This window comes from Eublepharis macularius, chromosome 1, assembly GCF_028583425.1.
Source record: "Eublepharis macularius isolate TG4126 chromosome 1, MPM_Emac_v1.0, whole genome shotgun sequence".
Classification (NCBI taxonomy): domain Eukaryota; kingdom Metazoa; phylum Chordata; class Lepidosauria; order Squamata; family Eublepharidae; genus Eublepharis; species Eublepharis macularius.
Genome location: NC_072790.1, coordinates 35,226,452 through 35,243,510, shown reverse-complemented (window position 1 = coordinate 35,243,510; position 17,059 = coordinate 35,226,452). Strand labels below are relative to the sequence as shown.

Sequence of the window (17,059 nt, the reverse complement as noted above, 5' to 3'; positions counted from 1 at the left end):
ACTGTGGAAGTGAAAATCCCCAAACAATTTCAGATAGAAAATACATGTTTTATTTTACTCTTTGGTTACGTACTATTTCGGCATCATGTCACTGAGAAAAGGGATGAGAGATTTGTCTAAGGAGGTTCAAAATGGTTCTTTATGTCATGTCTGTTTTCATTGTTCCCAGCCTTACAAATTCTTACAGTCATGCCAGAGCTATAAAAAGACAGAGGTTACTTAAAAAAATATTTTATATGAAAGTCAAACTCTATTTAACAATGTGGTGTGTTGACCCGACCTTCAAAGTCCATTCCTCGTTGTTCAGATAATTTCAAGGTCAGCATCAACTCATCATTTCTAAATTGCTTGATTCGGAGGCTCCTTCACAGCGCAAGGTTTCAGCCATATCTCGGCGGAAGACAGACACGTTCTGTGTGAATCTGCGATCAAGAAGACCCCAAACAAGCCAATCATTCCTTCAGTTGATGTAATTTAAAGATAATACAAATAAACTTCCATATACTCTGATATACTAAAAAGATGTTCAAGTTCCAAAATAAACAAATTAGTCCTGTGTCAGCAATGAAACACGTTACAAAACAAAATGGTACTAATTCATGCAGGAAATCAAATCTTACTTCCATGTCACGTTGCACTGGAATTTCCTCTTAATTGTCCCTCAAAGAGCTTTTTTAGATGTATGACTACTTGTTTGCTGTGGCTGGATTATTTGAGTCTAATGGCCAAAGCAGATGTGATGAAGATCACACATCTTTGTCTATCTATGAAAGGTAAAAAGTGTGCTGTGATCTGGGCTGCAGAGGGGAGGCTTTCCTCATTCAACCTCCACTTGGTTTTACTCCCTGGGAAGGAGCCTTTTTTAAAGAGGTGCGTTTCCCCTTTAAAATATTAATAAGAGTGTGAGGGCCTGGTCTTGATTAGTAGATCTAAATACAGTTGAAGGGTTAAATCTCTTTTCTCCCTGCACAGCTGTTCATGCACACCCCTTATCAAAATCTATGATCTGGGTCATATCTGTTTGGCCCTGAACTTTTACAAACATTTTCCTTTTTAAAAAAAATTGGAAGGGAGAGTGGGGGGGGGGAAAGCATCTGGGGGACAGTAAGGCATAGCTCCGAACTATCCACTGGACGAGGTCGGATGAAACTGTTTCCTCTCCGCTCCTCAACCCACTTCAAATCTGTCCTTTAAGACTGATGGAGGTGCGTTAGTGTCACTTTCCATGGAGTACAGAGACCATTATTCTGCCTTTTATCTCCGGTCAAACAGGTTTTGCAATACAAAGAACTTGTAATATCCAGTGAAAATGGGACAACTGTATATTTTGTGAAGTGTGATCATTCTTTCCAAAGGGCGCAAACTCCTCAGGGGAAAAATACTCTAGCCATAATTCTACCTTGAATCTGGATTTCTCCTAGTGTACATTATGCTGATTTTAAATCAGAAGTAAAGTTTAAAGTCCCTCCCTCTCATTAGTTTTGTGGGTGTGGGTTATTTGATGCTACACCGTGGTTTTTTGTTGCAACCGTTACACTGTTCATTGAACCAGACCGATCCCTCTTCCTACCCATCATTCCAAGGCTGCCACTATAAACTGAGCTGATTTGGAATTCTGATTCGGAGGGTGGAGAACAGAAGGTGGAATTCACTGACTGACAAAGGAGCCGAGGGGCTGAGTATTTTGGGAGAAAGAGATTGCCCAAAATCCACCCCCTGCCAAATTTCTGGACTCCTAACCAGAGATTCAGGATTGCAAATACACATTGCCAAAATACCAACAGATTTCAAAGAAGAATGCCTACATTAATTTTATTTTTCATTTCTCAAATTTCATATATCAGTATTTTTCCTCGGGAAATAATATTCGAAGAAAGATGTGCCCATTAACAGTACCTATGCTTCCAATGTACAGAAAAATGGCATGCTAATTATGTTAATCATACACTACAATTATTTTTTTTTAAATGTATGTTTAATTTTTATGGTGTGCCTTCTCTTAGACCTTTGCTGCTTACATAATGAACACAGGATGTTGCTATGTGTGTGCCAATTATTTACAATTAAGTTATTATAGCCTATGGTCAAAAATAATTAAGCTTTATTAATCGCATGCATTTAAACTACGCAATACAAGTAGCTCCACGTGGAGGCTGTTATCGCATTGCAAGGTGTTCAGGTGGAGTAGGTCACCACATGGCTGGGGCAGTATTTTCAGTGCCTTTTATGTTCAGAATAAATGCAAATTTTCAGAGTTAAAGAAGGCTTTTATTTTCAGACAGCCATGCTGACATGGGGAAAATCATTCCAAGTGTTCATTAAGCTACTGTTTGTTTAAAATATTTATACCCCACCTAACTATATTAAAAAACAGCTTACAATATAATAAAAGCAGTAAAACAGAGATAAAGCAGCAACAATAAAACGTATCAGATCAAATCAGGGTAAGACTGGAAATATCATAAAAACACTATTAAAAGAACTTCTAAAACCACAGCCTAAAAGCAATAAGCGGAAGACAGCAGAGCTGATACTAATTGCGGGGTGTGTGTGTGTGTCTAAAAGGTATCAGCCATCAGGGACCTTTGCATGGTCCCTAAAAGAATTCAGCTTTGGCACTAAACAAGTGCTTGTTCAAAAGGAGTTCAAAAGTCCAGGTGCTACCACTGAAAAGCCCCCCCCGCCCCCCGCTCACTGACTTAACTTCGGAACGTGGGGGACACACAAAACAGGATCTCTGATGATGACCTCTACTGGCAGGCAGGGGAAAGCAATCCTTCTGGGTAAATAGTGCAGCATGTGAATGGTTTACAATCGGATTCGTCATCTTGCTGCCACCACATGAAAGGCTGAAGCAGGTTCCTGCGGCAGCTACAACAAGCAATTGGCACTTACGGCTTCACATGCAGCAGAGCTCCTTTTGGTCCAGCAATGTCCCCTTAATGAAGCCCCACCTGACAACCTTGTGTGCTGCTGCTTCCACTATAACCCCCTTACCCTCTTTTCTGTAACGACAACGGTCGCTAATGTGATGAGCAAAATCTCTTGCAGAGGAAGGAGGGATTAATAGGAATGGACTACATGGTTAAGATAGAGATGCCACCTTTGAAGCTTATGTTACAGGGCTGTAGCGAGTGCTGAGGTAGGAAGCAACCATGTGTGAACTCCCTGTGGTGGCATGCAAAGCCACCATGTGAAAGAGAAACCATAACACTTCTGTAACTTGCCCAGAGAGGTGATGCTTTTCTCCAGTGGAAGAAAATATGCATAGAGAAGCCTGGCCAGAATGACAAATCAAGTGCATTTTCTCCTCTCTACTATAATGTTTTCTGTAAACATTCCCCTTGCGGTAGAAAATCTGAGATTGGATCCAGCCCCAAGCAGAAGCTTATCAGACTAAACAAAAAGATGTGTAGCAATCATTGTGACTTTAACAACATGTCAATTTCTATTTGCTTTGCACAAGCAGTCCCAGGACCTTTCTAGACAATACACTCTGGATTTTAGATTTAGGATCCGGCCTGTGGTGGTCTCCAAGACAGCAGATCAAGATTCCTGGCCTGATTGAACGGACTGGCGAGCAACAAACAAACAGAGCTGTTGAAGTGCCTGGAAAATGCAGATCTACTATCATGGGGATAACGCATCTAGTGGGAACAGCTGGATAGTGTTCAGCAATTACGAAACATGCACTCCATTTTTCTATAAGATGATACTCAAAATGGCTTACAGAGCATAAAAATGCAGCATAAAACATGGAACAAAATTTTTAAAAATTCCATCACATTGAATTGAATCTTGTAGATCTGTTATACTAGTTGGAGGCACTTCCCTTTAGTGGAAGGAGTCTTCCTCTGATGCAAGAGCTTGAGAAAAGCACCTTCTCTAGTGGAATAGATCTGCAGGATGCAACCCACTGGGTGTAAAGCAGTCTTCCGAAAAGGCCTGTATTTCAAGGCTGTTTTATCCGTTTTTATCTCCTCTCCTGCATTCAACTTTCAGGCTGAACCTACCTGTCTCTGTTCTTTACCAGAAGGTTTTGCTCTACACCTTCCATGAGGTTCCTAAAGCATTGTTGAAGTACTTCTTGCTTATCAGCAGGCTGACTGTTTATCAAGCTTGCTCTTAATTCACTGAAGCACTGAAATGATACAACAAAAACAGCTGGAATGAAAATGTTGGGTTCCAACATACGCTTTAGATTGCAACATCTGATTTCCAAACCCTGGTTATAAAATGAGCTTGCCACCCAAGCCATTCCAAACTCCTGCCCCAAACTAGAAGCCCCAATAAAATATAAACGTTAGCCCCACTCCAACCCAGTTCATGATGAGGAATCACTTCAAGGTTCCACTATACAACCCAATACACTGAGACGTATCAAATTATTCTTAATATATTACTGAGCTTCAAGACAACAGTAAACAAGATTAATGAAACAGAGGGCTGGATACAGACAAATTCATTTGTGTTTTTTGATTATATTGCATTGAATTGCACTGTGTAATCCACCTCGGGTTTCAGTGAGAAAGGCAAACTAGAAATAAATCTAACAACAACAAAGCCTCGCTGAAACAAGCTAATTGTCCTGTTGAAAACAATGGGACAAGTGTGACCAAGAGTCAAAATATTTGAGATGGGGAGAGGTTTGTGATCTCATCTTCTCGACATTGTTTAAGAGTAGTCATAGCTGGTTGGGAGCCTAATTCATACCACGGAAAAGGGGCACTGGGAAGGGCATGGGGATACATAACCAGTTTTCCCGATTAAAAATGGGCTCCCTATAGTGTTATAGGCTTTTAAAGAAAAAGATGGAAAATACCTACCTCTCTCCTGCCCCCCCTTATGTAGTTAACAACAGTGTGAGGGACCCCAGTACAGATCAGCAAAACTGTGCAGGAGTGGAAAGACCCCACCCACACCTGTCTTGTGCACCTCTGATCCAAATCCCCAAACTTGCCCCTGCAAGGCTGCGATTCTCCTTTAAAAGACAGCCAGAGCCCCATGATCTCAATCAAATTTAGCATGTCCTTAATTGCCTCTGGATTGAGGCCAAGTATTTCAGAGACACTAGAGGTAGACAAAGCATCAGAAGCATTATGACAAGGTTCTGCCTCTATCAAACCATTAGCACAACAGCTTTTGGAGATGATGGGTAAATTTCTAAGGCAAAACACAAATCCTGATCACTGACTAAGTACTGTTGAACAATGAACTGGCTGTTTGCTAGTTAAGAGTTATCTGATGAACCCGCTTACTGTATTTTTCCTTGCCATTATTTCCTGAAGAAAAGCTCCCATAAAACAGAAGCTTTGCAATATCTCAAAGACTGACTACATTCATCTGAACTTATGCAAGTTTCAGGTGTACATGATACACTAAGAGCCTTGCTACCAGTGACATTTTACACGTGAAGGATAAAGGATCATTTTCGCAAGTCTTTCTGGGAACTGAAGTTCCTCTCCCCCACCCCTTTTCCTTCTGTTCCTTCCCCTCGCTGTCTGAAGAGACAGAGAGCGCCTACGGCAACATCAGCTTTTGCAAATTGTCTTGCTGGGGGTGGGGTGGGGGAATGCTCCGGAGAAAGCTGAGAAAGTTGCAGCTGCCTGCCCCAAAGATCATTGAGAGCAGGCTTATGACTGGAGGAACGATTTGGAAAAGTTGCTGTTGCCGCAGGCTTTCTCTGACTCTTCAGGCAGCGAGGGGAAGGAACAAAAGGAAAAGGGGTGGGGGAGAGGAACTTCAGTTCCCAGAAAGACTTGCGAAAATGATCCTTTATCCTTCACGTGTAAAATGTCACTTGTAGCAAGGCTCTTAGTTGGTCTCTAGAGACAAAATAACATGAGAATCACATGTCATGGTGGATACAGCTGGGACTTCACAACAACAAATCTGATTCCAGAACTTCATTTTTTAGCTGATACAGCACAGAAAGCTGTATATTTGGGATGGTTCTGGGTGTACGGCCCAGTCCGTGTGTTACGATCTTCATGTGAATATCCCAAGGGGGACAGCTGGGAGGAGATATACACATACATACAGTTGCCTGTCACTGATACGCAAAGCAAATTACAGAATGTAAATCAATGCAATCGATAGAATGATATTGTCATTATCCAAATTGCAATGTATGATGGTAAGACACCGTGATTGCCCTTACAGAAATGGCAGCCAGAGCCATAAGCAATGTAGTCTGTGTGTGTTATGTCGTCAAGTTGCCTCTGATCTATGGCAACCCTATGAACGAAAGACCTCTGAAACATCCTATCATTAACAGACTTTCTCAGATCCTGCAAACTGGAGGACATAGCTTCTTTAACGTAGTCTAGTCCTTCCTAATATGGACAACACGGAGAAGTAAAATGGTTGCCAAAAACATTGTCAAAACAGTTTCCCTTATGCTTTTATTGAGAGTTCCTGTTCCTGCCCTAGTCTTTACTAAGAGTTCTTACTGTAAGGGCACAACTAGGCAGAGTTACTCCAGTGTATACTGCTTTCAGTGGACTTATACTGGAATTACTTAGACTGGCTGTTCTTCTATGGTATCTCCCTTCCCCTGGGTGTACCCATAGAACCCTTTACGACAAAATATTTGCCTATGAGCATGAGATTTAGGACCTGCCCCCACCTGCCTATATGAGGAATTCTTCTGCAACCTGGTGATTGTGGTTGAGATATACAAAGCCCAAAGGTGGAAATCTGTAATCTGTTCTGGGGCCAGGGTTCAATGAAGCATGAGAAACCAGTTATGCCAGCCACAGAAGACCAAGGAGTGGAAAGGGAGATACGTTTCCACGCAGCCCAGTGTTTGTTGATATCTTACAGAGAAAACGACCCTTCTTCCCAGATTCAGCAACAAAGCACACCAAAGAAATTGTATGTCTAAAGTTATACATTATAAAAATGATACAAGTGACCGTTTATAACTGCACTGTTTTTCAAAATACAGTATACTGGCCAGCGCCTATGCAGTCACAAAACTTTTTATTAATGGGACTGTAAGCAGATGTTTATGCAACCAGTTGCAACAGCCCTAGAGATGACAAGACATTTCCAGCTTGCTTCCAAATTGGTACTGGATCCGAGAACCCGGAAGACCCCCCTCTCATTACTATATGGCCTGCTATTCCAAAATGGTAGCGTCTAATGTTATGGGTACTTGAAGTGTACAGAATAATTTGTTATTATCTTGTATATTGTAACGTTTTTCAATAAACAGATTAAACACCTCACTCACCCCCTTCTGCCAGCTTCCTTAATTCAGACAAGCCCAAAGTGACTGGGCCCACAAAGGAACCGCTGATAAATAATGGTGCACGAATACAGTCTGCACTAACCAAGCTCCATGATCATTAGAATGCAATGTCATTCCGGAAGAGAGAAAATTGTGCTCGTCTCATATTTCTTACTATTCATGATTGTATGGCTATATCTCCTTGTGAAATATTTAATTCCTCCTTACACTAAGGCTGCTAAAATCAAAACCACATAATTAATATGGAGTCAGGCTAATATTTAATACTATAAATCAGAGACATTGGCTAAACAAAAACGTTGCTGAGAACAAGATTGGGAATGCATAAGACTACTTATTTCCGCCTTTTATAATGATGCAGTGACTCAGGGCAGATAGAAAATGATTAGTTTTTCCTCCCAAAGTAGGAAATATTGCTTCCATCTGTAAAGGATAATATTGTGATGTCATAAACTTTTTCTAAACACTGAATTTGCCCTTATTCCCTCTCAATCATTTTAAAAGAACTGCTCCTCGTATGGAGCTTGGATTTAAATCACAATAATACACCAAGAAGATGAATGACAGTGCTATTGGATATAGTTAAAATTGGATCCTTCAGCACAGGTGAATGATGAGACGGCGCTTCTATACTTGATATATTTTCTTCTTCTATTAGTTTCCTACCAGGGCTGGGATTTCAGTTTGAATTTTAATGTATGCGGCTGCTGCTAATCTTGGTGTCTTATTTTTTTTCCCCAGCACCATCTTATTGTATAGACAATTCATTCTCCAAAGCAGTAATGCACTGCCACTTGCGACTGCCCAGGAGATAAACGAATTTGGAATAAAGTTAGAACTCATGCTGAAGTATGGAGAACACTACAGGTCAATATCTTCAGGAACAATCCCTTTGCATCTGCAGCTAGCTTGCATGTGTTCAGATGAGCCTGTGCTAGTCCATGGAAATAGCTTCCTTTGGCAGCAGAGTTTCTGACCTCAGACCAAAATTTGTACAAGTGCAGATCCTGCAAAGACAATTTCTCTGCAAAACGTACAAAGTCTGCCATGGAGGCACAGGCCCCAAAACAGCAAAAGCGGTGAACGGAAAACCCAAATATTCTATGGGAACCTGAAGTCATTAGAGTTGGTAACATGTTCTTTGATTAGGTCTGAGGGCAGCCACATGTTTGGGACTATGCTTGTATAGGCCAGTATTATGAAACATTCTGGAACGTTCTAATGAAAGTACGAGGGCTTGGCCCCTTCCTTCACTCAAGTGAAGTTATGATGCTCTATGTTGAGGGTAGAGGCAATGCCTTTTGTGCTCAGTTCCACCCTGATCTGACATAAAGACAGCACGCACAAAGCAAGCTTGAGGTAGGGAAGCTAAAGGAGATGTGTGAATGCACTGAAAGAACAATGTATACTGATAAGCTGGTTTGTTTTTTCTGTTATGGCTTCTCCACAGTCCCACATCTGGGAGCTTAATGAGTTCCCTTACTTAGAGGTAGATGACAAGATCATGACAGAAAATGCTACTAGACTAGAGCTGCCAGCCCCCCACTGGGGGTGGGGAATGCTCTGCCCCAGCTGTTGCACCCCCCCCCCACGCACCTAATCAGCAGAGTGCAAAAACACTGGGAAACGGGTAAGCTGGAGGCATGTGTGCAGAGTGTGCTAGCGTCTACCTGTGGTGCTGGCAATTGACCTTTCCAGGCAATGCAGAAGTGACGGGTTGCACAGTGGCTGATTCTCTAAAAATCAGCCCCAAACATTACGTTTTGGGAAGATTTTTAGAAAATTGCCCCCCTCCCATCACAACCTGTCATTTCCACATCGTGCCAGAAATGATGTCATTTGCTGGCGCTGTGAGGGTGCATGCTAGGGTTGCCAGGTCCCCTGGAGCTCAAACCGGGAGACAGGGTTTGGGGGTGAGGAGTGCTCCTGCATTAGGAAGGATTAACTCGTGCACTCTGGGGCACTTCCTTGTTGCGCCAGGAATGATGTCATTCCTGACATGACAAGGAAGTGCTCCGGAGCATGCAGGACTGCACTGCGGGGGCTCCCAGGACTGTTGCCTGCACTTTCCCCTCCTGTCAGCCAAGTGAGAGGTGGAAGGGGGGATCCTCTACCCCCACCTGGGGAACGGGATCCCCAGTGCACACATGGGTAGGTGTCCAATGCCTCCTGCAGCCTTCAGTTTGCCCTTGGTGGGACCTGGCAACCCAACTGTGATGCACTGTGCGGTCTGAAGGTCTACAGCTCAGTAGTTTATGATGACTGCGTGGATTAATGGCCAATTTCCCACTTTGTGACTTCTGTGGCCTGGCCAGAAAGCAGGATGTTCCCGCTGCAGGTACAGATGCTTCAGACTAGTTATAACAAATTTAAACTTCTGGTACTGATAATCTGGACTGAAAAAGTAGGATGAGGCATCCCTTTTAATTCCTGCAACTTGCTAGCAGTTGACGTGTTATGGAAATTATCCTCTATCAGTACATAAGAAGGCTCTCCTGACACTGAAAGTCTGTAGTGTTTGCTCTGCGTTGGGCTGCAAATCAGCAGAGAGAGAGGGGAAGGATAATTGGTGGGGTGACACGGAAATGGGAAAGTACCTGTGGCAGGAAATGAGGACAAGGCCTGACAACCACTTTGTTCCTATTTGAGGCCACTTCTTATAGCAATTCATTCCCTTAGACATCTTGCAGATGTTATTTCCATTAAGAATGCCACTTAAAATGACATATGACTAAAGGTTTGAATGGTTTCTCAATAGCTTTGTAAAGATTAAATCCTATGGTTCAGACATATTTGCCCATGTCTCTCATGAAACCTTTAATGACACTACTAGAGACTGTTGACTTTATACCTCCTTTAGTTACAGCTCCTTTATATCCACTCAGTTTTCCATATCAGGCTGCTCTGCTTGTTTTATGCTGGCATGTTTTTACTGACGTGGTTTTATGAGCTTGACTTGTTTTAATGAGTTAATGTTTTATCGACTTGCTGGTACTGTTTTCTTATAAGCTGGCAGAAGCAAGTTCTCGAAAGTTGACAGCAAACAAACAAATATTTGCCATTAGTAGAGGTATGAAGGTTGAGGAAGAAAGTGAAAAAAAGAGGGGGGGGACACACACTTTTCTGGGATTTTTTTTTTAAAAGCCTTTATTTTTTCCTAATAGAAACATTAGAAATTTAAGGAAGCGTTAAAAAAACTCATATGAAATATTTTCTTCCTTAGCATGAATGAAATGCTTTTTAGACAAGCTCTATTCACTCAAAATGTGTACCATCAAGATTATTCTGTAGGACAATCTATGGCATTAGTGAATGAAAATTCCTGTGTATATGGAGCGTATACACATGCAGCATATTTTCAAATATGTAGTTATTGTTTAAATGTGCCTAATTTTGACCAGAATTAATTTGCTAAAGTACTGAATGTTGTTTCAATGTTGTTTAACTCAGTATCCAAATTACTGCTAGTCCTTTTGTGACTACAAAACTGCTTCTGTGCAGATAACTTTCTTGGGTTTACTGTTTTGAACTCACATGGCAACAAATAAAATACACATGCTAAAGTGGCACAGGGTGCAGTTTGCAGCTCGCTCGCTGTTTGCTTATAGAAAACCAGAAGTTTTAATTGGGTGAATGGGGGACAAAAAATACAGGAAGGTTGAAATATATGCAAATATATATTTATTTTACTTCACTTATTCCCCACCTTTCTCCTCAATAGGAACCCAAAACTACTTACATCATCTCCCTCCACCCATTTTTTTCCTCACAACAATTTCTGTGAGGAAAGTTAGGCTGAGTGTGTGTGACTGGTCCAAGGGCACCCAGTGAGCTTACCTCACCCTGGCCTGTCAATCTAGCCACTACATCACACTGGCTTCTACCTAATTTTACCAATCCTGAACTTATTTTCCTACTTTAAAAGTATAGAAAGAATCATTTGTAGCTTAGCATATAAAATGGTACTAATTGGAATGATGATGAAATTTAAAAGTTTAAATGATTGAGAAATGTTATATCTTTAGCTCTTGGATATCCACAGAAGGCCAGCAGAGTGTCTTGAATATCCTTGATTTTCCAAACAACTTTTCACAGATGCAACTTTTTAAAAAAAAATCTGGAAATATCAGTTGCACAAACTGACGCAGCACATAACAGCAAAATACTTTTGTAGAAGTCACAATTTACATTTTTGGTGCTAACTGAATAGTATCTAGTTTCTAACCACCTCGAATCGCAGCAAGAAAGGTGGGCTTATAATAAAGTAAATAATTTAATACATGAAATACTGTAAAGGCTGCAAACAGTAGCAATGGAATGACAAGTTTGCTCCCCACCATCACTGCGGCCACTTGGGGCAATCCCCCTTTGCAGCCCTTTGTACACAATTCTTCAAACTTAAGCAAGGCAAAGAGCACCCAACTGCATCTTTCCCCCTCCTCTAACTCCTTTGTTTGTGCAAGAGCTAGAAGTTCCAGCAACCAATAATTTTTGTCTCCAAAGGAAGTTAAATTGGATAGATTTGGACATAAGAAAAGCCCGCCGTACCCATCTGTTAAGAGGAACTACATTATCTGCATCAGAAATCGAAGCTACTAGACCATTGCAGAATTTCTACCTTTAGTATTTCTGGCCAAAAAATCCCTATCTTGTCAGAACTTGGAAGCTAAGCACTGTCGGCCTTGGTTGGTAATTGGATGGGAGACCTCCAAAGAAGACCAGGGTCTCTATGCAGAGATAAGCCGGCAAGCCACCTCTGTTAGTCTCTTTCCCTTGAAAACCCCAGCAGGAGTCATTATAGGTTGGCTGCAACCTGAAGGCACACTCTGGCCTGACAGGAACCCCCTGCATTTTGCAGAAAGAGCCTGTTCCTTTAAAGGAAGACAGGCCTTTTATACTCTCTTTTTGAAAGGAAGAGGCTCTATCAATGCTCTTTGCAGAAAACACTGGAGTGGATTGATTCTGCAGTCAGACAGTTCTAACCTAAACCTATTTTGAACACATTTACATTATCATTAAATGGATAGTGCTCTTCATTTGATATGATGTCTTTCAATTTATGTGGACTTGAAATAAGCCAGGAGTCGATTCAAGAGGTTCATATGCTAGAAAGGAACTCAGATTATCTCCACCCTGATAATCACACTAACCAGTTAGTCGAAAAATGGTTTAGCATGATGTATGAACTGGGCCACTACATTTAAGGGACATGATCCTAAATCAAGGCTGCTACTGTCATGGGTGGATACGGCCAGGAGCAGAGAGGTGCTTTGCACATGCTTTGAGGATGCTGAGAGCACCTGTCATTCCATGCAAAGGAGGAAGGCTTTTCCAGTTGTGGGTCTTTTTGAACACCTATGCAAGGGATGCCTTCTCTCCTGTTCCCTCAAGCCCCGCTACCCCCATGAATAAAATGCCAAAGCTGCTCAGCAATTAGGACAGCACAGAGAAACTCCAGCCACTCACATCTAAACCAAGTACTTACTTTCTCATTGAGCAGTATGAGGCCCAGGAGAGGTCTGGACACAGACCACTGGTTTCTGCAGTCCTCAAAAATTATGGTGTTCATAAGGATTGACATCATCTGAAAGGAAAAAACCAGTTTGAAAGTCCAGTACCAAAGTCTGAACTGGTCTCTGAAGGCAGTTCTGGAGTGGATGCGGGCTAATAAAGTAAAGCATAATCCCAACAAGACAAAAGGTGTACTGGTGAACGGAAGGTTTGACCGAAGGGTTGCCAACTGGACTGGGCTGCACTCCCCCTGAAGGAACAGGTCAGCAGTCTGGCGATGCCCTCGGACCCAGGTCTCCTGCTGGATAAGCAGGGGGCAGCTGTGGTCAGGAGTGCCTTTTACCAGCTTCTATGGGTTAGCCAGCTGGGGCCTTTCCCTGGCGAAAAAGATCTGGCCACTGTGGTGCACACCCAGGTTACATCTGGATTAGATTACTGCCATGTGTGGTTGCCCTTGAAAAGTGTTTGGAAACTTCAATTGATGCAGAATGCTGCTACCATGATGTTGACTGGAATAGGATGTAGGGACCACATCACTTCAATCTTGGCCGATCTGCAGTGGCTCCCAATCTGTTTCAGGACACAAAACAAGTTACTGGCGTTGACTTTCAAACCCCTACATGGTTTGGGATCAATATACTTGAAAGGACCCCCTACCCCCTTATGAACGTAACCTACCACTACGGTCATCTTCCAAGACTCTGTTCCAGGTCCCCCATGCCCCGAACTTCTGATATTAGGGCCACCCAGGAGAGGGACTTCTAAGTCACGGCATCAACATTCTGGAACTCTCTCCCCCAGGGAGACACGTACGTTCACTTCTATTGCCCTTTTCTGCCAGCAAGTAAAGACTTCTTTGTTTCATTTGGAGTTCCCTCAGTGATTCCTCCTTCCTGCTCGATGTTTTAATTGTTGTTTTTGTATGCATTTCAGCTCTCGTTTTATTTTAATGTTGTGTTTCTTGTTGGTTTTAAAAGTTTTTAAGATGTGATTTTATGATGTATGTTTTTAATTTTTTATCCATCTTGTAAGATAAACAGAAAATAAAAGAAAAATAGCACAAAACAAAATCAAGAAAAAAACATGTTTAAGAAGAACCCGAAAGGAAACAAAGGTTCCCCCCACAACTACAACCCCACAGGCAAAAACAAAAACCAAAGAAAAACTGGAAACGATATTTTAAATAATATTTTAAAACAAAGCACACTGAGCAAACCAGTCCTGAAGATATCTAGGCACAGAACAAGAAAAAGGTCATCCCAGACAGACAGGAGCAGGCAGCAGAAATAATCCAAGGCACAGGCAGGCCAAAGCGGCAGCAGCACACAGCACTCCCCCCCCCCCCCAATCTAGCTCTGAAGTGGAGTCAAGCTGCAGCTAGGCCTGTTCTTATCCTCTCTGCCTATGCTCAGAGAGCCATGGAGGGCTGTGGGGGAATCATGATGACTGGGCAGACTGCTCTAGTGCTCCCTGTCTTGTTGGGAAACCTGTTAAAAGCAAGAAAAACTGGCCTGGGACCCTTGCAGTGCCAGCCCCAGATATTACTAGTATCCCAAAAATCCAGAATACTGGTCTGGATTGACAGATATATCTGAAAAAGACCAGTAAATAGGGCTTTTTTGTGGTGGTACTGGCCAGTACTGGCACCGGGGGGGAGGGGGGGGCTCTTCCAAGTCATAAGGGGGAATTGGTACAACCTTGAGTTCCTCTAAGGCAAATATGGTGGTGGTGGAGAGTTCCATCAAGTCATAGTCGACTTATGGCAACTCCTGGTGGGGTTTTCATGACAAGAGACTAACAGAGGTGGTTTGCCATTGCCTGCCTCTGTCTGCAACCTTGGTCTTCATTGGAGGTCCCCATCCACTTACTAACCAAGGCTGACCCTGCTTAGATCTGATAAGATCAGGCTCACCTGGGCTATCCAGGTTAGGGCATGGTGTATATATATATGAGTACTGACATCTCCTTTTGAACAAAAAAGCACTGCCAATAAGGTATTTTTCAGATATATATTCAGACTGGAAATAACTAAATGTACATCCCTACTAAAAGCTTTCCCATATTCTTCTGCAAGGGATGGAATTTAATGTTGGTAGATGGGTACCCCAGTTGGTACATGTAATTTATTTAGCTCCCTTGCACACATCCTGTTAGGCATGATCTTTACAAACAGTAGGGTAGATCCAGCCATACTCATCCAGCTATACTCCAAGAAGCCTTCCTCCACCTTAAGTGGCTATTCCTCTAACAGAAGAGTCACCTGAGTTGGCTCAAGGTTCCTTAGGCTGGAAGACAGCCTCCAACCTTGCTCAGTAGAGCGAGAGGATAGGGGTGTGGATCCACCCCATTGGGCTTGATCCGTAGGCCATTTTCTGTTGATGGGCAGTATTTGCCAATTCCCCTCCTTCACTGCAGATCCCCAATTCACCCCTTACACTGTTCCTGAGGACCCCCTGCCCCTCAAGAGCAGCATTCTGGGGAGCTCAGTGATTTGCAGCAGGAGGAGAGAGGTAGAACATTCCCTTCTGCTGGTGGAAGTGTCTGTCAACAGAAAACAATCTTTGGGTCCAACCTGGTGAGAAAACCGAAATGAACGGGACCGTCAAAGCTACGATGGTCCAAACACAAAAAGCAGATGCTATTCAAGTGGGTTTACAGAGCTGTTATTTACAGAATGTTACCATGAAAAACATAAGCCATGGCTGTTTAAAAAAAAGTTCCCCACTCCAATATCAAACACCAGGCAAATGAGGAAAATCATTCAATTATTTTTTTCAAGGCCAATGAGGAGCACAGAGCTGAGTCCCCAGAGAACTGACATGCACTTCAATCCGTACTGTAATAACTGCCCAGGAATGAGTCAAACAACATGTTTCGCTAAATGAAGAAAGACAATCCAAGCCCTGCAAATCTCTCAGAACAAGGAAATCACCCTAAATTACTTGAAGCTTCAACATTAGAATTACACTGCGGAGTGCAAGCCGAGTTTCCCTTCATGATTGTCTGCACACAGGATGACAAAGTGGTACTCAATCATATAGATAAAACACGACATTGCATAAAGGGGGGGCCATGAACCACCTCTCCAAACAATCTGGAAATTAAGAAAACCATCACCGTTGTTTTGTGGGGTGCCAGGAAGGAAATCTGTACATGGTGTCAAGCTCAGGCTCTTACCATCAGAAAAACTATCAATATGATCCATAGCTAGAAGGAGGAATGAACTACTGTGGTATGGTAGTTACTGTAGGATCTGGTCCAAATACCCACACAACCACAATGCTCTTGGGGTGTTTGTGAGCCGGAGCCTGCAGCCTAGCTTACCTTACAGGGTAGCTGTGAGGTTAAAGCACTATCTCAAAGCCCTGTGCTCCTTGGATGTAAGCTGGTTGGTTTATAGACAGAAAGTGATGCTAAGGGACATGATAGTGACTCCTCCCTCCCTTCAGTGCGGCTCTTCTGTCATACCATCATTTATACATAGACAGTGAAACTGGAGAATCCCTGACCCACCGTGGGCTCGGTCCTATCAAAAAACCCACAATACCCTGGCAGGCAGAACAAGCAAAAATTTCCCCAGGAACAATTTTCCTAAGCTACGTGCACATTTCCATCCCACCCTTCCTCTAAGGAGCTCAAGGTGGCATACAGCAAAGAGAACAGAGAGACCCCCCCCCACTAGCCCAAGTTCACCTGGTAAAGCTTCATGACTGATGGGATTTTGATACCTGGTCTCCCAGATGCCAGTTCAACCCTCTAAGCATTCTGCTGTTTGCCCTTCTGAAGCCGTCTCTGGTCTGAGGAGGCACTTTTCATGGGTTGGGTTGTAACAGGGTGCCAAGGGCACGGTGACCAGATCAGCAAACCTTGGGCTGAGTTCTGTGCTGTTGCTGGAGAAGCCTCACTTGTGAACAATTAGCAAGTGGAGAAAAGCCCGAGGGAAAAGGACCATTCTACTGCACATCCTTGTCCTAGGGGCTGATCCAGGAACTGATGGTTCAAGTCTTTTCTGTTGATGGACAATATGGGCCTTGGTCCTGGAGACCCTCCCCCCCTCCCCAGGGTCTCCAGTAAAATAAACTGATGTGCTACAATACTGTTAAACTGCAGCTAGAGGTCATTAACAGAAAAATACGGAATCAACAAATAAAATATAGCAATTCACTTTGTACTACAGCCAAATAAAACAGAATTTAGATGGGTGCTTCTCTCGCAGTCTGTTAATCTTGTATAATTTATATTACAATTAAAAGGACAATTATTTTGGATTAGAGTTTAATGTGATCAAACTAC

The 17,059-nt window shown here is 42.7% G+C and overlaps 1 protein-coding gene across 1 annotated transcript in view; it reads right to left on the bottom strand.

The window, feature by feature from the left end:
* The window catches only part of RANBP17 (RAN binding protein 17), a 249,739-nt gene continuing 232,680 nt past the window's right edge, over positions 1-17,059 (bottom strand). The window contains exons 26-28 of the mRNA XM_054994554.1: positions 12,741-12,839; positions 4,014-4,141; positions 1-422 (exon numbers count right to left, since the gene is read on the bottom strand). Coding sequence (XP_054850529.1) covers positions 326-422; positions 4,014-4,141; positions 12,741-12,839 — 324 coding nt within the window. The 3' untranslated portion in view covers positions 1-325. The remainder of the gene's footprint in view (positions 423-4,013; positions 4,142-12,740; positions 12,840-17,059) is intronic.